This window comes from Balaenoptera musculus, chromosome 17 (genome assembly GCF_009873245.2).
Source record: "Balaenoptera musculus isolate JJ_BM4_2016_0621 chromosome 17, mBalMus1.pri.v3, whole genome shotgun sequence".
Taxonomy (NCBI): domain Eukaryota; kingdom Metazoa; phylum Chordata; class Mammalia; order Artiodactyla; family Balaenopteridae; genus Balaenoptera; species Balaenoptera musculus.
The window spans coordinates 80,587,055-80,608,793 of record NC_045801.1 but is presented as its reverse complement, the minus strand read 5'-3'; the positions used below and the strand labels follow the sequence as shown (position 1 = coordinate 80,608,793).

The 21,739-nt window shown below is 40.2% G+C and overlaps 1 protein-coding gene across 4 annotated transcripts in view; it reads left to right on the top strand.

Annotated features, from left to right (window-relative positions):
- The window catches only part of UBE2V2 (ubiquitin conjugating enzyme E2 V2), a 33,307-nt gene extending 12,662 nt beyond the window's left edge, over nucleotides 1-20,645 (top strand). For 2 of the 4 annotated variants that reach the window (XM_036830285.1, XM_036830284.1), the window contains exons 2-4: nucleotides 5,765-5,913; nucleotides 10,472-10,597; nucleotides 17,745-20,645. In XM_036830285.1, coding sequence (XP_036686180.1) covers nucleotides 5,869-5,913; nucleotides 10,472-10,597; nucleotides 17,745-17,891 — 318 coding nt within the window. In that variant the 5' untranslated portion in view covers nucleotides 5,765-5,868 and the 3' untranslated portion in view covers nucleotides 17,892-20,645. Of the gene's footprint in view, nucleotides 1-5,764; nucleotides 5,914-6,225; nucleotides 6,354-10,471; nucleotides 10,598-17,744 lie in introns of those variants that run through there. The other 2 variants (XR_005017025.1, XM_036830283.1) reach the window with 2 other exon arrangements.
- The last annotated feature ends 1,094 nt before the right edge of the window (nucleotides 20,646-21,739 follow it).

Genomic DNA, 21,739 nt, shown 5'->3' with positions numbered 1-21,739 from the left:
TGTGCTATCTCTTTAACTGTCCTCCTCTCATAGACTGTAAACTTCTTGAGGGCAAACAAAGGTTTTAGTCCTTCTGGTATCAAGTGCCTAGCATAGTAACTACATCCAGTAGTCAGAGGTTTATTGAGTGAAGGGATGAGTTAATGTAGAAGTAATGGATATAATCAAATACAGGTTTCCCAGTGCTTTGCTGCCTAATGCATGTTGCGCTACATGTGGTGTTTTCCTAATTTTGTTTCATCCCATTAAGGAAGAAAAGAATGTTAAAACCAAACAAATATTTGAGTCTTAAATTTCTGAAAAATTAGAAAATATTATTCACAGAGAGCTTTTATAAATGCTTCTGTTAATATATAATTTTAAGCAATGCAAAATCAGAAGGTAAGTCCCTGTTTCTTAGACTTGAATTTTAAAACTTTCTGTATGTTTTTGTTTATATAGTGAATTTCAACAATGTGTATATTTTGAAAAATATGTAGGGCTTCCCTGGTGGCGCAGTGGTTGAGAGTCTGCCTGCCAATGCAGGGCACACGGGTTCGAGCCCTGGTCTGGGAAGATCCCACATGCCGCGGAGCAACTGGGCCCGTGAGCCACAATTACTGAGCCTGCGCGTCTGGAGCCTGTGCTCCGCAACGCTAGAGGCCACGACAGTGAGAGGCCCGCGCACCGCGATGAAGAGTGGCCCCCACTTGCCGCAGCTAGAGAAAGCCCTCGCACAGAAACGAAGAACCAACACAGCCAAAAATAAATAAATAAATAAATAAATAAATAAATTTATTTAAAAAAAAAAAAGAAAAATATGTATTTTAAGTCGTACACATTCTGAAGTTTCCCTGCTTTCTTTTTTATTTTCTGAAGTATGCAGTATACAGTAATGGAAAGAGTTGTACTCATGCTGAGAAATGTGAATTTCACTTTTGACTCAGCTGCTGGCTTGCCATGATCTTGAGTGAGTTACTTCATGTCTTTGATCTTTGTGAAAATGTGGATATATCTGCCCCTCATACCTCAAAAGATATTTCCCTTATTCAGATAGATGACTGTATGGGAAAGTACTTTGAAAAATATAAAATGACAGTTATATTATTTCCCTGGGTAGGGAAATATTTTGCTTCGCGCACACCCAGGTGTGTGATACATGGAAAGGCTCTTTTTACGAGCGTTCGGAGCAGGATTTATTTTTGGCAGTTGCCCCCACGGCTGGTCATGACGTGTTCCTCCTCCCATCAGATTTGCAGGGCCAGGGATGTGCGTGCCATCTGGGACTGAGGGGAGGGAGTGAGAGTAATGGCGGGCAGCTTGGGCTTTGGGACTTGTTTGCTCCTCGCCTCGCCTCCCCCACTAGCTCTCCATGTTGTTAGGGTGAACCTTGCAAAATCACTTTCTGTTGATCACAGAGATGCCTGAACATCAGCAGTTTCACTCATGTGGCCCTACCTAGTAGTTTAAGCCTTAATTTTCTTACTTAGTGAAATGGTGATGTTAAAACAACATAAGGTAAAATTTAATGTTTCTGCCTCCTCTGAGCAGAGGAGATGCTCAATAAGTATGTCCATTTTAACTAAGTCAGCCTGCTGGGAGTTTGCGGGGACTCCGAACTCCCAGAGTGGGACGGGAAGCAAGCACTCAGATTACAAGTGGGACTGTTCAGGAGTTCCATCTTAGCAGCGTGCCCCCTCAGGTGTGTCGAAGGGTGACAGAAGCCCGAGCGCCTAAGAGAACTCTGCAGGGGCAGTTACGCAGCCTGACCGGCCCGTAAGCTGGGCGCCCCGACACTCCCTCCCCTAACCTACCACCGCCACTCTGGGCGTGTAGTGCGGGGGAGCCGGGTGTTCGTGAGGACCAGCTAAGTAGGGCTGGAAAGCAGATAAGATGGAAGAAATTCATTCTGTTTGTATGGGGGTTTTCCTTTCATTTCTGTAGGTGATGATGATTCACCTGGTCAAATAGTGTGAAAGGGTGTCCAGTGAAGTCCTGCCCACCCCGTTCCCCAACATGACTAATATTATTCACCAGGACATTTAAAAATGGTACTTGATTATGCTTCATATAGAAACATGTTTGTAAGTGAGGAAAAGAGCAAGTTACAAAATTATGAGTCATGATATCATTTGGGAAAAAACACAGAAACCATATATTACTATATATGGAAAGTAATCTAAAAAGAAATACACTAAAATGTTCATAGTTATTTATTTTTGGGTTTTCTACATCCCAGAGTGTAGAACTGGAATTCACCTGGCCCTCTTCAAAACTATACCACCTCATCTTTTTTTTTTTTTTTTTCTTTTTTTTAGTGTTATCAGAGCTTTCTTAATTTAGATGGTTGGTTGCAAAGTGGTGTTAAATTTGCTTTGCTGTCATTTCTTACGTTTGTGTGGATAGATTGACAGATTTATTACTATTTAAGGTTTTATTTGGGCTTTTTTCCTTATAACTGAAAAAGGTAAAAATATTTATGAGTTATAATTGGGAAATCCATGTTACTAATAAACAGCATTTCAAGACTCTAGTTTTTATTTGGCAGTGTTTATGCCTTTACTTTTGGTATTGTGGGAATTAAAGGTACATTATTAGGAATCTGATAGCCTTGAGATTAAAAACTGAAAGCATGTTTTCTAGGTTGTTTGCATTCAGCATTTTACTTTTGAATAATATTATTTTGGGTCTTACCTCTTATGAATGGAGGTTCATTGTAATGTAGTAAGGAGGAGACTAGATTAGTGGATGCCTGGAGACTTGGGTTTTTGACTTGGTTTGGTAACTAACTGGTAGTTAAGTGACTTTAGGATTATCACCTAACTTTTCCTGGTGAGAACTCTCCTCTAAAGCATTAGGTTTTGGACCTGATGGTCTCTGAGGTTCTTCTGGATCTAAAAATTGACAGCATTTTAAAAGAGTTTCAGCTAGGAAGGGGTGGGTATATGGGCTGCTTTTTTTTTCTTTTAATGAAGATCCCAGACTAAGGGATTAAAGTATTTAAAACTATTAAACAACAACAGTAATAACAACAACATGCACACATACACACACATAGGAAAAAGGCACTCGGAACTAATAGAAGAAGGCTCAGACATGGCAGGAGATCCAGAGGGCAGCTTATGCACACACTGCAGCACTCACAGACCAACATCCCCATCTCGCGGTGTCTTCTCTTCACAGACATTAGTGGTTGGGTGAAGTAAAACCGGAGTACTCTAGCCCTGAATTTAAAAATGTAGCTCACTGGTGTTTGTTTTGAGTCTTATACTTTAAAAACAAAATAATCTTAGCTGCTATAATCTTTTAAAGTTAACATTGCCAATAATTGATCCATTAATCTTAGAACTATTTCCCCAAAATGCAGCATAGAAATGGTGAAAAGTGTAGCAGTCACTAGGTTTATCGCTTTTATGGCACTTATGTAAAAAGAAACATTACTTTTACATTGTTTACTTTGTACTTTTGGATGCTCATAAAGCTCACGTGACTGAATTGTTTATAAAAAGGAGGCAACAAAATTCAACACAAATTTAGAATTTTTCTTGGGGAATGACTTCATAATGGTAAGGGTAATCAAGGTCCTTTAAGAAGCCTTTAAAAAGCAAGTCAGTAGCAATAGATGGTGGAGATTCTGACTGTGCAGCTGCAGGGAATAGCAGTTGTCCCAGTGTTATGTGCATAGAAACTTACAGCTCAGGGGACTGTTTCCGGGGGGCCCACCTTCAGGACTGTACAGAGAGCTTGAATTCTCCCAAAACGTAGATGGAGGTGAATGGAAGTTTTTTGTAATTTTATTTATTACTATGGACACTAAAATGGTCATAGTCAACATTTATTCTGTTTAAGATAGATTACCTCGTTTAATTTTCACAGTGGTTCTTTGGCGCAGAAGCCACCGTGGTCTCACTTTTGTAGATGAGAAAACGGGGCCGGGGCCCCTGTCTCGGAGGCAGCAGCACTGGGAGCTGGCCTTGGGCCGCACCCACGATGCTGCCAGGATGGCTCGCTGTATAACCCAACGGTTAAGAGAGTGACTTTGGTCTAGAAACTGGGTTTTAATACTGGATCTGCCGCTTGTAACTGTGTGACCTTGGGTAGGTCACTTAACTCTTTCAAACTTCAGTTTCTATAACTGTAAAATGAGTGCTTTTAGGATCAAGTGGGATAATTTATTTAAAATCGCACACAGTGTATCCTGAACAAATGGTTATTACTAGTTATTGTAGTTGTAATAATGAGTACTCTTGTTTTTGTGATTTATAACAGCTCCATGTTTCTGTGGCCCAAGATTTTCAAGCCTTTTTTTATGAAGCACAGCACATAAAGTGGCTAGTTTTTTTTTTTTTTATAATTTATTTTATTTTTGGCTGCGTTGGGTCTTCATTGCGGTGCGCAAGCTTCTCATTGCGGTGGCTTCTCTTGTTGCGGAGCACGGGCTCTAGGTGCACAGGCTTCAGTAGTTGTGGTGCGCGGGCTTAGTTGCTCCGCGGCACGTGGGATCTTCCCGGACCAGGGATCGAACCCGTGTCCCCTGCATTGGCAGGCGGATTCTTAACCACTGCACCACCAGGGAAGCCCCGTGGCTAGTGTTTTTAAGTTGCAGTACTTATTGGCTTGCCATTGTTTGTCCAGATGCATTACTACAAATTAGTAACTGAAAGAGATGTTTTAGTTTCAGCAAGAGAGATAAGTTATACAAAATGATAGTCGCTTTAAAAGAGACGTCACTTTTTTTCCTGCCTCATGATTGTGTGTGTGCTTGCATGCGAGAGGGAGGGAGGGAGGGAGAGAGGCGGTGCTCCAGAGCCAGAAGGAGAGGGTCCTGATTTTTTTCAAGACTTGTGCAGTGGGGCTGGAGGGTGTTTCATGCTAGATGCTGTTGAGAACACGGAAAACCACAGGGTCCATCCTCTGGAGAGGCCAGGCCAGTGATCCTAGGACAGGTTGTGATAAAGTGCACAAATCATGGTTGGTTCCAGGGGTTAGAGGTCAGAATGGTGGCAAAGACCAGGTTCAGTGAGAATGAGGGAGTAGGGACTGTGAAAGGCTGGGGGTTCTAGGCAGAGAGGAACATTTCTGTGTTAAGATTTTAGAAATAAGTAGAATGAGGAGGTCTAAAGAAGTGGAGGTGTGAGAAAGGCTGTTGGATTGTGAAACTGTTGCTGGGTTGGGCCCAGAGGAGAAGGACGTGTCTTAGGAAACATCCACCAGGAGGCTGGCTCTCCAGCCTCCAACCCGCTGACAGGGGAGACGGGGCCCCCTGGTTATTAGGCAGCCAGCAGACTGGCTCAGGACCGAGGGTGGGGTCAGCATTCTCAAAAATAGTACCTCTTAGTGCATTTTTACAGATGGAACATAATTCTCTTCTTTAAGATTACTGGAGAGTATATGCTAATGAAATGGAGCTTTTATGAACTTTCTGGTCACGCCTGTTTATTCGATGTAGTGTTCTTGGCTGAGGAACAGGAATCTCAATTATGGAAAAATAATCACTTACGATGATTCCCTTATGATTGATTTGTGTCAGTGTAAAATTGATTGATTAGGAATTTATATACATGTTCTGTACTGCTGTTAATGTTTGGAACAGTGCTTTCTTTAGCGTTTTCATTTTGAAGGGTTTTTAGATTCAGCATTTTTGGGGGCAGAATGCATTTTAAAGGGAATTTTGTCTTTTTGGGAAATAATTTTTAAAGGTTAATTTGGGAAAAGCTGAATTTGAATATGTGTAGCCCTTATAATTGTGAGCTTTTTACATTTACATTGACATTCTTTTGTATAGGCGTTAAAGTTCCTCGTAATTTTCGCTTGTTGGAAGAACTTGAAGAAGGACAAAAAGGAGTAGGCGATGGTACGGTTAGCTGGGGCCTTGAAGATGATGAAGATATGACACTTACAAGGTGGACAGGCATGATTATTGGGCCACCAAGGGTCAGTGCTATAAATTACATATTTTTTCTATTAATATTTATTGTCACTTTAGAGTAAGCATTTTATTTTATAATATTGATATTAAAATAAATAATTATGGTAACTTTAACTGAAACACTTCCTCACTTTTTACTTATTTTGTATACATTTATTGATGCTTGATTTTCTGGAGGATTGGGGGGAAAAGACTGATACGATCATTGCTGCCAAAGTGTTTGCAGTTGAGTAGAGGAGAAGAAATGAACACAAATGATAGATTCTGAATATGGCAGAGAAAGTTCACTGCGGGACTTTAGAATATGTTTCTTCTAGCTGGAATAATTGAGGAAGGCTGAACAGTGGAGGAAGTTGCCTTTGGAATGAGCCTTAAAGGACTGGCTGGTAGGATTTCAGAAGGTGGTGATGGGGATGGAGAACATTCCAGATAGAGAGGAGAAAAGGTGAGGAAACGGAGGGGTATTTGGGAAGAGCAAACAGTGTGTTTTGATGTAACATGTTACTAACCCGCTGTGTGTGTCATCAGGGTTTCTAAATTGGTTTGTGTTGAGTGCACATTGCTGTTGGCCAATGACAGGTGACTCGCCATGGAAATGTTCTGGCCTCCATGTTTTCATCTATAAAATATGTAGACAAGACTGATTCTTGCCTATTTTCTAGCATTGCTGGCAACAGACCTGTTTTATTCTTAGGTCTTTCTCAAGTTTATGACTTTCTATTTTTACTCAAAATCTTTTTCAGACTGGGAAATTTTTTTCTGCATTGCATTCCTTACTCAAAGGCACCATTTACTGCGCACCCTGCAGTGACTCTTGGAAAAATGTATTGTATGTTTTTTGACTTGTTGGAAAGAACACAAATATGAAATTTTTTTTAGTCTTTGGTTTTGTATACTGTTTGCTGCCTGTGATGGGAGCATTTCAACTGTTTTGCTGTTGGGTAGAGTTTAGATTTCCTCTTGATTTTTTATAAAAGAAAAATGGTCAGGTAATTAGCAATGTTAACTTCAGAGAATGAATTAATGTATGTTTTGCATTTTCTGGTATTCCTTTGCAGAGTTCGTGCACTCTGCTAAACTAACAAGTTCCCTCTTCCCTCCAGTGCTCTGATTTTTCCATGAGACATGTGAGGAAGCAAATAAAATCCTGATGGTTAGAATTCTTGATGTTTTATAACTTGGTATTTGTAATGAAAACCTTGATTTTCACTGCCTGTGAACAGTATCACCATGGTCTTTTTGGTAAAAGTAAGTGCTTATAATTTATGAGCATTCTTACCTAATGAGCAGCTTGCAGATTGGACAGTCTGAACTGGGTGGAGGATACATGCGAAATTATTTACATTTGGATTTTCTCTGGTCGCTACACCTCTAAGAGACTTGAAACTTGAAGAGCGTTTTGGAGTTTGTGCATAAGACCCTCCATGATTTTGTGGGCTGCCCTGTAACCTAGTTCACAAGTCTCTCTCACCCGGTTGGGGTCATCAGCAGGACCCCCAAACTAGCTGTTTCCTGGTGTCGCTGAACCACAGGAAGCTCGCTGGGTGGCTGTGCCCAGTGGGAGCCAGGGATGGGGCTAGGCCTGCTTGCAGGGGGCGCAGAGACAGGATGCTGCCCCTGCCGCTTTCTGCGGGGGGTGGGGTGGGGGGGTTGTCTTGGAGCCCCTTCCCCTTCCTGTGGAGCGGGAGGCGCAGGAGGCACCCCTGAGAGGCCCTGTCCTTCCAGCCAGGCTTCCCCGCCTCGCTGAGGCCTGGGGTGCTGGCTGAAAGTGGGTGGTCCCAGCACTCATTCAGCTGCTCAGCTGCCTTTTAATAAAACCTGCAGGGGCGGCATCTCGGCTTAGATGGTTTTTCTTTGGAAGGTGCCAGATTCAGAACAATTTTGTCCCCAGCTTTAGGGTAATAGGAGAATTCCTGCCTTAACATTCTGTTACTTGGTTAGTTGTTTCTCGGTTTTTTATATGTTACTAAGATCCCTGGTTTTTTATGTTTTTCCACTATTTATTTGGATTTATATAATTAACAATTTTGTTTTTCCATATATGTTTGTATATTAAATTTTCTGAAGCAGTATTTTTTAGCATTAGATGTTTAGTAACGTTTCCAAGTTTCCTTATATGTATACTTACTTTAGAAGTTTTGAGAATGAAATGAATTAATAATTAGACAATAAGAGAGTATCTGTAGTACATAATTAATAAACATTAGTTGCTTTTACTACTCTCTTTTCTTTCACTCTTTTGTTAGACAACAGAAAGACTTGGCTGTTAATTTAAAATCCAGGGGTGATGAAATTAATCCAAGGTACCAAAAGTTAGGATGTTTAATCATTGTAGGCTAGTTTAGATTGAGGTATAATTTGCATATAGTGAAATGCATAGATATTGCCATGATTTTCGACAAATGGAACTTGTTACCCCACACCCATGTCGAGATACAGAACATGTTTGTGCCCCCAGAAATTCCCTGTGCCCCTCCCCATCCCCACCCTGCCCCAGTCACTACTCCCTACACCCCAGAGTAGTCTTGTGTGTTGTAGGACTTTGTGCAAGTGGAATCGTGCAGTGTGTGTGCTTGGAGGCCCACTTCTTTTGACTTGGCATTTAATGTCTCGGGATCAGCTGTGTTGTTCCATGAAGTGGGTAGTGGTGTGTTTCACAGAGATGCCACAGTGTGCTTATCGCTTCTCCTGATCGTAGTACTCCCTGGCCATTACAAGTAAAGCTGCTATGATTACAAGTCTTCTCATGAACATAGGTTTGTTTCCATTTCTCTTGGATAAAATGCCTAGGAATGGAATTCCTACGTGGTAGGGGAGGTGTGTGCTTATTTATCTTTATAAGAAAATGCCATATTGTTTCCAAAATGGTTATACCATTCCCTACAACCAGCAAAGTATGAGAGTTCTAGTTGTTTCCATGTACTTTGAGTATTTTTAACAGTATAGAATTTCTCAGGGGCTATTTAAGAAAAAATTTTTTTTCCTTTTATTTCTTTTTTTATTGAAGTATAGTTGATTTACAATGTTGTGTTAGTTTCAGGTGCACAGCAAAGTGATTCAGTTATACATACATATGTATCTATTTTTTTTCAGATTCTTTTCCCTTGTAGGTTATTACAAAATATTGAGTATCATTTTCCCTGTGCTCTACAATAGGTCCTTGTTGGTTATCTATTTTATGTATACTAGTGTGTATCTGTTAACCCCAAACTCCTAATTTACCCCTCCCCCTCCCACTTTCCCCTTTGGTGACCATAAGTTTGCTTTTTATGTCTGTGAGTCTGCTTCTGTTTTGTATATAAGTTCATTTGTATCATTTTAAAAAAATTATTATTTTTAACACAAGTTTTCTAGAGAGGCTGATGTGCATGTGATTGGAGAACAACAGACAAGATGATTTCCTTGACCTTTAGTCCTGTTTAAACCTCTGCAGGTCCTGGGCATATTATTAATATATGTTTGCTGTTAAACTTGGATGAGTTTTATCCAGCTGTTTCTTTTTTAAAATATTGAAATATTTAATAATATATGTATAAGATTGTTGTGTACATCTTAAATTACGGTAGTTTAATAACCCAGACCTGGCCTCCACTTGGGAGAACTCTTCCTTAAGGGAGAGGAGGCCGTGGGTCAGTTGGGGTAAGTGAGGTCTACAGATGGTTAACTTCGTTTTTCCCATGTTTATACAGGAATCAACAGGTATTAAATTGCCACTTCCATTTGTTTTTTTACTTTCTTGTTTTAACTGCACACTAATAAGTTTACCGAGTGAACAGAAGCCGTAAGGATAAAGAAGAGTTAATTATAGGCATAAAAGTAAGCCTTGAAAAATCTAGAAGCATTAAGTCTGGTAGCTTTGAAATGGCTGTTTTATAATATGGTAATGTTCAACTTCTCGATTAAGAAACCCTGTTTTTAAATGATGTGGAAAAATAAAAGTTGGCTATTGTCTCTCTGAATTTAGATAATGGAATTTAATGGACCACAAAATTAATGAAGTAATAATGTAAATGTAACTAATAAGAAGCATGAATTCATTGTTCTAATGCTGGACAATGGTATAATATGGCGTTTATACCAGAAGATATATTGATTGCTGTATAAATGGGGTAACCATATAATTTATTGTCCAGCCAGACCCTTTTGAGAATGAAATGAAGTATTATTAATAATTAATACAGGAGCAGTGAGAATAAACAGAATTGTCCTGGAAAAATGGGAACCTTTATATATGTGTGACACAGGTCAAGCCACGATATGGACTTTTTAGTAAAATCTGAATTTAAGTGGTCTTTTTTTTTTTCTTTTTAATTTGTTACAGGCATTGTCTGTACTACAATAGCAAGTTCTGATCATTTTGATATTACTTTGTAGAATTATTTAATTTTATAAAATCTCTCCTTTTTAAGTGTGCTTGCTGTATTTTTTCTAACCATATAGATCAAATAAATTTGTAGAAAAGTAAATTCTTGATCATACAAGTGGTAATATTAAGTACATTTATATTGTACTTTCCCTCTTGATTAGCACTTGAATATTATTATTATTATTTTTGCCTTCCAGACAAATTATGAAAACAGAATATATAGCCTGAAAGTAGAATGTGGACCTAAATACCCAGAAGCACCTCCATCAGTTAGATTTGTAACCAAAATTAATATGAATGGAATAAATAATTCCAGTGGAATGGTAAGTTAAAGTAGTCATTTTATTCTTACATAACCTATAAATATATAGTCAGGAGAATGTTAAAACAACAACAACAAAAGCGCCTTTGTTTAGCAGAAAGTCTAAAACAGTTTATCTCATGTTGTTTTTCTCTTTTGAATGGACCTTTCCTTAAGAACCTTTATGTACTAGCCTAGATAGAGGTGAGGGTTTTATTAATTGCTTCAGCAGTCATATTTCAGCTGAATCCTTATTTGGTGATAAGATAGTCATTATTTCTCTTTGAATGTTATTTTTCTTTAGGGTTAAGGTACATTGGTGTGATTAAAAGGATGAATATTCATGAAGAGGAGGTTTTTCTCTGAGGAACAAGTATGCCTGTACGGGAACAGACAGTTGTGGTTGAGCATGGTTGTTTAAAGCAGATAAATCAAAATGATGTGCTCTACCTGACTCACAGAAGGAAGTGAGCAGAAATAATTTCCAGTGCGAGTCTTAGGTTCATACTAGTATTAGAACTTGAAGTGCAGGTTCTTGAGGTGCCGTGTTGCGAGCTCGCTCACATGCAGAATACATGTTAGAAGCACGGTAATGTGATGATAGTAGCAGGAACCTCATCTGTCATAGGAGCAGGACGTTACCTGAACTTCTGTGTGCGCCTATCATCCCGTCCCTCTGTCCCTTTCCCCAGCAATGGTAATTAACATCCGGAGCATTTCTTTTATATTCTCTCACTTTTTCTTTATAGTTTTAGCCCCAGTATCACATCTGTACAGCTAGCCTTCCTTCCTCCCTCCCTCTTTCCTTCTCTTCCGTCCATCATCCATCCCAAACCATGAGTTTATACCATCGTGTCCAGTTCTGTTCCAACACTGCAGGGCGTTTTCCAGATTTCATCCTTTCTATGCTTGTACTTCTTGCCTTCCGCGGTGAGAAACCTGCCTTCTGTTGCCCAGTGTGTTTACCTGCATGTGCTCAGTCCCCCTGTGTGAAAGCATGCTTCCAGCAGCAGGCTGGGTCCTGGACACACAGCTGGCCGTCCGGCTCCCACCCCACCCCAGGGCCCCAGGTGGGCTGGCTCCTCCCTGCTGGGTGCACCGGACAAAAGCATGACCCTGACTGGAGGAGCGTTATTGGGCATCTCAGCCCTGGACCTGCTGGGCCACTCCCATACCTCCCTGCGTGCGGCGCGCCAGCCGGTGCTGGGCCCTGAGAGTCCTCCCTGCCCTGCCTGCTAGGGCATCAGTCCATGGACATTTATTGTACGACGTGTTGATGCGTTCAGGTGTAATAATCATCTTATCTCGTGGTTTCTATCTTTACACGTGTTTCTTGTTTCTTTCCTACTTTTGAAATGGCTGTTCTCAATTCTTTTCATTGTTTCTGTTCTTCCAGTGGTTATTCTAGAAATTACAGCGTGCATACTTAACTATTTCTGTGTCAAGTAATATTAAGAGATGTGATGGAAGCAGGATTACGAAACAGTTTGAATTTACAGAATGGATATTGTTTAGGGAACTTCTTTTATGACATACAACTTTGCCTTTATGAGGAAGATATTTTTGTGAAATTTCTTTACCAGGAATAGCTGTGCTTCACATCTGCTGGTTTGTTTTCATATTATAGACTCTGCAAATTAGGAATTCATAGTGAGTTCTACATTGTTGTGGGAACTAGGAAATTCAGGATTAAATTTCAGACCTGCTTTACGAGCTTACCTGATCTCATTTTGGACATTACGCCTCCTTCTCTGCCTCTCCTCCTTAAACCCTCTACCATTAAGGTCTGTTAGTCTCTGTTGAAAATGTAACTCGAGTCTGGTCTTACTTTTCTCCTTACGTTGCCACCGAGTGAATGTTGGCCATCATCTCTTGTCTGGGCCCGGCACAGCCTCTCTGATTCTCCTGCTTTACCTCCCCCAATCTTTACAAAGCAAGCAGCGGAGGGATCTTTCTGAGGCACAGGTTGTGTCCTGTCGCTTCTGTGCTTTAAAATCCTGCAGTGGCTTCAGCCACACGTGCACACTCTCTACCCTGGCTCCCTGGGGGCTCACGGTGCTCGCTGCCCTGCACACCTTTCCTTTGGCCTCAAGACCGTTGCACTTTCTTTTCTTCCTGGGTGGACATCCTTACGGACTCTTCACTTCCCTGTGTAAGTGTCTCTCAGAGAGTTCTGTCCAGACTCCCAGTCTGAACTGTGTCTGTTTTGTTACTCTGCTACAGTCACTCTTTTATTCTTCCCCTTTGTAGCAGTTACTATAAATTGATTATCATTTTTCTCTTTGTTTTTATTTTTGGCGTTTTTAAAAGAATTGTTTCTAACACACAGGCAGGTTTTAGAGAATGATGTAACCAACATCCTCCACTTACCCTCCTCAAACCTTAACATTTTTGTCTTATTTGTAACAGGTCTTTTTTTTAAAGAAAGACTGCATTATACAGTTAACTTTGTCTGTGCCTTTCCCGGTTTCCCCTTCCTCTTTCCTCGGAGGTGGCTCCATCTCAGATTTGGCGTTTATCATTTTCATGCGTGGTTGTACTTTTACTGTGCACGTTTGTGTGTGCTTCTATGTTGTATCCCTTTTGTGTGGACTCCTATGTCAGTGATTTTTGAACTTCATCCATGCTATGTCATGCAGATTAGATTGTTCCTTTTTATTGTGTAATATTCCATTTTTCGTTTGCTGGGGATTTAGGTTGTTTTCAGTTTTCACTGAAAAGATTGCTACAGTGAACATTCTTAGGCAAGTATTCTTATACCCTAGAACACGCTTCTCAGGACTGGGCGTTCGTGGGTTCCAGTAGGTTATGGATCAGTATTTTTATAAAGTGCAATGAAAGTGAATTACTAGCAAAATGAAATTAAGAAGAAAATCCAAGCTCAGATTTTTTAAGATAAAAGTTTCTCCGTCAGATTGCTGTAGAACTCTCTAAAGGCCACTCTGAATTTCTGTGTTTATCTTGTGGTGGACCAGTCAAAATCAGTGCAAGGCCTTGGGCTGTTCTGTGAAAGGTGCTTTCAGTGGCCCTGCTCTAGGGCGTTCACCTAAGCAGTAGGATGTCTGCTGAGGTGGGGTCTGGGTGGGGCTTGTCTTCAGCTTGACTGACTTCTGCGCGGGCTCTCCCAGGGCTGTCCATGTCTGTCCTGCTCACTGTGTGTACGTGCCTGTGACTGTCCATCGCCACCAACGCTTCATATAGTCAGGCTGGAGTGGGGACCTGGAAGCAGAGAAATTAAGTCCTGGTTTAATTATTGGAGCGTAGGTGTGTGTATAGAGTGACTGGATTAGGCATCAGGATTTCTTTTGATTGATACTCATTGTGGTTTGATTTGCATTCCTCTGGTTAGGCACCTTTTCACCTGCTTATTGGCCATTTTTTTTTTACCTTCTTTGGAGAAATGTCTATTCAGAACCGTCTAAAACGACAAGGATTTATTGTCTCACAGTCTTTGTGGGCTGGGACTGTGGCCCAGGGCCTCTCACAGGGCTGCAGCCCACATGCCAGCCTGTGCTGTGGTCTCTGCTGAAAGCTCGACTGAGGAAGGATGCAGCTCCAGCCTCACTCACGTATGTGTTGGCAGTAGTCAGTTCTCAGTCAGGCTTCAGTTCCTTATCATACACTATTGCCAGAGGCCATAGAGCAGTTCACAGCACAGCAGCTGGTTTCCATCTGCAAAGCAGGGGAGTGAAAGCAAGAAAGAGGATGGAAGCTGGAGTATTTTTGTAGCTTAACGTCAGAAGTCATACCCCAGCGTTCTGTCCAGCCCACACTCCAGGGAGGGGTCACATAGGACGTGAATGTCAGGAGTTGAAGATCTTCAGGAACCATCACAAAAGCTGCTGTCTTAGTTTGGCTGCTGTCACAAAAATACCATAAACCGGGGGTGGTTTGGACAGCAGAGGTTATTTCTCACAGGCTGGAGGCTGGGAAGTCTGAGATCAGGGTGCCCACGCGGTCGGCTTCTGGTGAGGACCCTCATTCCGGGCTGCAGATGACTGACTTCTTGCTGGGTCTTCACAGGGAGGACAGAGCAAGTTCCAGTCTCGGTCTCTCCTAATCCCATCTTGGTGGCTCCACCCTTGGGTCCTCACCTAAACCTATTGATAATTACTTCCCAAGGTCCTCAGCTTCTAGTACCTTCCCGTGGTGGTTAGGGTTTCAGCGCATGAGTTTTGGGGGACACAAACATGCAGTCCATAACAGCTGTCTACCACGATCCACTTTGCCCACATTTTAATTGAGATATTTAGCCTTTATTATTAAGTTCTAAGAGTTCTTAATTTACTGAACAAGAGCCCCTTGTCAGGTATATGATTTGCATGAATTTTGTTTCATTCTGTGGGTTGTCTCTTTGCTTTCTTGATGTTTTCAACACAAAAATTAAAAAATTTTATGTAGCCAATTTATCTACTTTTTCTTTTGTTGAAAGTATTTAGTTGTTATATCTAAGAAACCATTGTCAAATCCCACGTCACAGAGATTTACTCCTGTTTTTTTTTTTTTAACATCTTTATTGAAGTATAATTGCTTTACAATGGTGTGTTAGTTTCTGCTTTATAACAAAGTGAATCAGTTATACATATACATATGTTCCCATATCTCTTCCCTCTTGCATCTCCCTCCCTCCCACCCTCCCTATCCCACCCCTCTAGGTGGTCACAAAGCACCGAGCTGATCTCCCTGTGCTGTGCGGCTGCTTCCCACTAGCTATCTATTTTACATTTGGTAGTGTATATATGTCCATGAAGAGTTTTATTGTTTCAGCTGTTAATTTAGGTCTTTGTACCATTTTGAGTTAAGGGTCCAGCTTCATTCCTTTGCACGTGAATGTCCAGTTGTCCCAACACCATCTATTTAAGAGACTGTCCTTTCCCCATGGTTGACACCCTTGTCAGAGATCTTTTGACTGTACGTGCATGGATTTACTTCTGGGTTCTCAGTTGTATTCCATTCCATTGATCTGGGTTCTCAGTTGTATTCCATTCCATTGATCTGTATGTCCATCCTTGTGTGAGCCCCACCCTTTGTTTTTGTTTTGTTTGTTTTGGCCACCTGCGCAGCATGCGGGATCTTAGTTCACTGACCAGGGATTGAACCCGTGCCCCCTGCAATGGAAGTGCAGTGTTTTAACCACTGGACCGCCAGGGAAGTCCCACACCCTTCTTGATTACTGTAGCTTTGTAGTAAGTGTTCTTTTTCATATTGTTTCGGCTATTCTGGGTTCCTTGCATTTCCATATGAATTAAAGGCTCAGGTTGTCCAGCTGTGCAAAAAAGGAAAGAAAAAACAGGGCAGTTGAAATTTTCATAGGGATTGTGTGACATCTGTAGATCAATTTGAGGAGTATTGTCAGCTTAACGACATTAAGTCTTCTGATCCATGTACATGGGATGTCTTTGTCAACAGTTTTTTTATAGTATTCAGTGTACATGGCCTACACTTCTGTTTCTTATCCTATTGTACATGGCATTGTTTCCTTGAGTTGGTTTTCAGATCGTTCATTGCAAGCACACAGACGAGGTTTTGTTTGTGGGTCCTGTACCCAGCAGCCTTGCTCTACTTGTTTATTCCCTCCGGCAGTTCCTTTAATGGCTGCCTTAGGATCTGTGTACAAGGCCGTGGCATCTGCGCATAGAGATGGTTTCACTTCTTTCTTTTCAAAACCCTTAATTTCATCTTCTTGCCTAGTTGCCTGGCCAGAGCCTCCAGTTCAGTGTTGAGTAGCAGTGATGGCAGCAGATGTCCTTGTCTTGTCTTATCTCAGGAGGAAAGCTTTCGGTCCTTCACCATGGAGTGTGCTGTTAGCTGTATATTTTTTGTAGGTGCTCTTTATTGGGTTGATATACCTAGTTTGTTGAGTGTTTTTATCATGAAAGGTGGTTGGATTTTGTCAAAGCTTTTTTGTGTCTGTTGAGATAATCATGGTTTTTGCTCTCTGTTCTGTTAATATGGTGTATTACATTGATTGATTTTTATATATTGAACCAACCTTGCCCTTCTGGGCTAAATCCCCCTTGGTTATGGTGCATAAGCAAATTCTTTATATGTTGCTCAAGGTCAGCCGTAGGTGAGAGTATATGGCCTTCTCAGGTCTTTTGAGCCTGTACAGCCCTGCACGTGTGTGTCTTCTAGAGTCACAGGCGTGTGTTGGAACTTTTCAAAGCCTCACTGGACATCTAATTTCCCACCTTTCCTGTGAAGTATTTGGTCACCTTCCTGCTTTCCTCTTACCATCTCCTCACCCAGCAGAGGTGTTGAACAGTTTAAGCAATTTCTTTAATTTAAAAAAAAATTTTATTTTTTATTGAAGTATATAGTCGATTTACAGTATTATATTTGTTTCAGATGTACAACATAGTGATTCAGTATTTTTATAAATTATACTACATTTAAAGTTATTACAATATAGTGGTTATCTTTCCCTGTGTTGTACAGTACATCCTTGTTGCTTATTTTGTACATAGTAGTTTGTGTCTCTGAGGTGTCACACAATTGACACTGGTTATTTTTGGCAAACACCAGGTGGAGGGGTGGGCCGGGGACTAGGTGGTCCTCCGTGGGTGAGTTCTGAGGTCAGACAAAGAGAAACCCTGCGGGAGGGGTTTTCCAGGGAACTGCCACGCAGGCCGAGAGATGGCAAGTACCTGGGGGTGAGGCTTTGAAGGAGCTCCAGCCCCATCCTGCCAGTTTCCTGCAGCGGAAGATGAATTTAGCACAGTGCGGAGAACACACGGGAGAGAGATCTGAAAGCAGAGGTCAGGCTTCGCAGTTCTCTCCTTAATCCTGGTGGAGGTCATTGCCCAGACTTTGGGTCGTGGCATTGGAAATGGAGAGAAACCTCTGACCTTATCAAGAAGGAATTGGTAAATATGTTTACGTGTAGTTATTTTATATAACATTTGTTTATTTCTGGTGACCGAAGTTCACTGCACGTTTACAGAAAAGCACCACACAGAAAGGACACAAATTTTTAGGAAACACCTGTTGAAGAAGGAATATTTTCCCTAAGTATTATATGAACCAGTAGTTTCATAATGTTCGCTTTGTGAAAATAGAGCCAGGCTATGAATTTGTCAAAGCACTTCTTATCAAAGTGTGTCTAGTAAATTGGTGCCAGACCCCTTTAAACTTGGTAGTTAATTTTACTCTTTTCCCCCTCCTTTCAGGTGGATGCACGGAGCATACCAGTGTTAGCAAAATGGCAAAATTCATACAGCATTAAAGTTGTACTTCAAGAGCTAAGACGTCTAATGATGTCCAAAGAAAATATGAAGCTTCCACAGCCACCAGAAGGACAAACATACAACAATTAATTTTAGTGGATTTAAAACTTGTCTTAAATCAACAACCTTCTATTCATGTTAATGTCTTGATTAAATATCACAATGCAAAATACCCACACATTAAGTAAGATAATTCCAGCTGGTAAACATGACCTGGACATCTGTAAGAGTATATTTAATATATGTACACCCATTATGTTTTCAGGTAACAGGAGGAAAATTCAGCACAGTTTTTTTTCTTGTTAAGGCACCGTCATTTAAGCATGAACCTGGAGTACTCAGAGTGGAACTCAGGTTTCCAGGTGGAAGAACAGCGAGAAGAGTCAGATGGCTGTGCAAGCAGATGTGTTTCTGAAGAGAAAGCTCGAGAAGGAAAACCCGGAACGGCGTGCTCTTGCTTAGTGAAAGAGCTTCCGTTGAAATTGTCTAAAATAGCAGGTACAATGAGTATTGTCACAAAATGTGTTCATTTTTGAAGCGGTATAGGTGCTGACTACTAGTAGTATCAAAAATACGTTCAGGATTGTTTTGATACCTGTATTTATAATAAAATTGTTGTGGGGAGGTGGACGGATTTCCGTTACAAGCTGTTCCTGGGTGTTCCATGTACCAGACGCGGTGAAGAGTTGTTTACAGTCTTTGTTGGACAAACCATGCATTTACATTTAAGTGAAATCAACAAAAAGGAAATAGATGTATGGATATGTGATTTTGAGATTAACGTTAGTCTTAAATTGTAAATAAAATGTGGAATGTGTCCTCAGAAGCTGTGCCATTTCTGTTATATTGATGTGGTATGTGTACAGTAACTTGCTGAGGTAGCAGAAATTGGAATTATTGTAGCCTTCCCCTATACACACCTTTTATTATTTATCCTATATTGTATACTTCTTGCAAATTGGAATTTGTGGAGTATTTAACAGTACAGATTACCTAATAAGTTTAATTTCTTGTTAGGAGAAGGAGGAATCCCAGGTATTATGTTTTGAATTTGATTTCACCAGAAATATTGTTAAGAAAGATGTTTGAGTTCTAGCAATTTTTATAGAATTAGAGATTGCAAATTATCCAAATATACGTTCCAGTTTTTCTTCATAATATCTGCCCCCAGTGCTCTTAGCACTAACTGGGGTTAGTTTTGTTCATTTATCCTTTGCTTTGGCAGCTACATAATTCTGAATTGAAAGTCCACCTGTGCTCTGCTTTTACCAGAGTGACTTGAGGCTTTCCGTCGCCGTTTTTCATCTCAGAGCGCTTGGGTGTACTACTTTGTTGAAAATACTTCTCTCTTATGGGTTCTGTTTTCTGAAGAAAATAGTAAGGTGGTCATGTAACAAGGACAGATTTCTCAACCCTGGCATGTTTTTATCAAGTGCATTCAAAGTTAAAGCTGTGAGCTACCTTTTCTTGGCCAGTAATACGGTAAAGTCAGCGGCAGTTTATCTAAATTTACTAATTTCAGTATGGCTTTAATTATCAAAGATGTTTAAAGTGACACATAGAGAATGTATACATACAAATTAGTGCATGTGTAGTTTATTAAAATAGGTTTGAAATGAACTATTACCTTGGCATACATTCTTAAAAATTTTAAGTGGTTGAGATTAAGTGGAATTACACTGATATCCTATGTGAGAGTGGTGGTTCCTGACAGTCTAAGTCGGTCTCTAGTGACCCCTTGCCCACTGGGAGAGTGTGTCCTGTCATACGTGGGCGCTGGTAACCATCTGAATGCTGTACATTGTTTCTACATTGGTGGGCTGAGACCCTGGGCACCTTGACCTCTGGTCCACTCTCCTTTCCCCGCACCCACTGTTGTGAAGAACTTCCCCCGCCCACGTGTGTGTTGCCTTCGAAATTTGTTTGAAAGGCTAGCAGGTGAGACTCTAGGGGATGATCATGTATTAATAAAGATTACAAAAGTAAAATATTTGTCCTGTTAGGTCAGTGTTATGCTTTAATGGTTTTAATTACTAATTTTCAGAATCCCTCATTTAAAAAATATTTTTTCTAGTATTTTAAAGTAATGGCATTTGTTGTTACAGGTTTATGTGTGACTTTTCAGGATTTTGGAACATAAACATTTATAAGAGGTGGTCAATGGTATTTGAGTCTTTTGGGTGTAAAATTTTTTTTAAAATTATAATTTTAAATTATCTTTTTAAAAGAATTTACCACACTTCAAATTTGAGTAAGTGCTTGGGGAGTGAATTAGTTTGACTTGCATATGGTTTATTAGTCTGGATTACTTAATACCAATTCATTGATTTAACTGCTTCCCACTAAGTATATATTGTTATTGATAAATACGCATGAAATTCATATTGTTTTGAAAATTTAGAGTACATGGCTGGAAAATATCAATATGTTTCCCACCCTGGATTTGGTGTGTGACCATGTGGGCGGCTCTGGAAGACGCGTCGTGAGGTATAGACTTCGGTCAAAGCTGTGCTCACTCTTCTCGTGGGTACACAGCCGTGCTTGCATGTACACGTTAAAGAGTGTAAGTGCGGATGATACTGTCTAGTGTCATGAATAACAGTTTGGGGAGTTACTTAAGGAATTTTTTCCCCCAGATTTCCTCGGTGAGTATATTTTTTAGACATATGTGTGTAGCATTATAGTATAATTAATTGCTGGGAAGGATCTAAAAGGCACTGATTTCACTTTTCTGAGAAGTAACAATATGATTTTCCAGTAACAACTTGATTGGCTTTTGGTTGTGTTCACAAAAAGATTCCAGCTCCGAAGATTTTGGAAAGCGTTTGTATTTTGTATATAAAACAGAAACATTATGAAAAGCAGTGGATGCAGCGTATTACAGGCTTGATAGGAGCGTTAGCAGTTAATTCCTACCCAGTACTGTGTTTATTGACAAGCAGAATGTATGGAAATAGAATATCTTTTATGCTAAAATTAATATGCCTCTTTGAAGTTACTAAACAGCAGATGGAAATCTTATCATAGGTCATATTGAAAATGTTGGTTATTTTAAAAGTATAGTGGAATACTGAAAATAAAAGATACACCATAAGTATTTTCTGAGGAGAAAATTATTGAAGGTATTTGATGACACAGAAAATAAATGACAAGTCAAAACTGTCATCCTGTGAAATAAGGGAGTTTGAGGGAATCATGGAGTGAGTACGTGATTTTTAAGAATCACTGGATATGAAGAGGTTGCCCATTGTGTTTACATACATCTCTAATGGGATATTCTCACCTAAAAAATTGCTAAAGGTCCTCTGCATTTCATTTTTACATGTAATCTAAAGATCAGTACAAGATTTCTTCTGCATCTTCATTTATGAAATCAGTGATAAAAGCCAGATAGATTTCACTTTCTTAACTTAGAAGGATTCCAGGACTCATCCTTTCTCCAGTGGGTAGCTGACCAGACACCGTGTAAGGATAGTGCAGTGACCCCTCTGCTCCCGATGTAGACTTACCGTGTGAATTCTTTTATCTTGTCTTAGTTGAGTACTGAGCAGCTGCTTACATCTGTCTGAGATTTTGGCAGCCAAAAGATTATACAAAAGTAAAGGTAATATTCCACCTCCAAAGGAAGACTAATCTCTGGCACTGAGAAACCAATAGAAGTGAGAAACCCTGTGGTCAGTAAAGAAGCAAATCTTTGAATTCATTGAGAGTGAAAACTGTTTCTTGTTTGTTCAGTGCAGTTGAGTAATTAAAATGTTGTTCAGAGATTATGGGGAAACACTGAACAATTGAGTGTGTGTATTCTTCCTTCATCTGATATAATAGCTTTTTTTTTTAAAACAGGCTTTTAACAATAGATAATTTTACAAAGTAATCCGGAAAATTAACAGTGTAATGTAAAGTGAGGTTTCAACAGGACACCTACATTAAAATGTAGT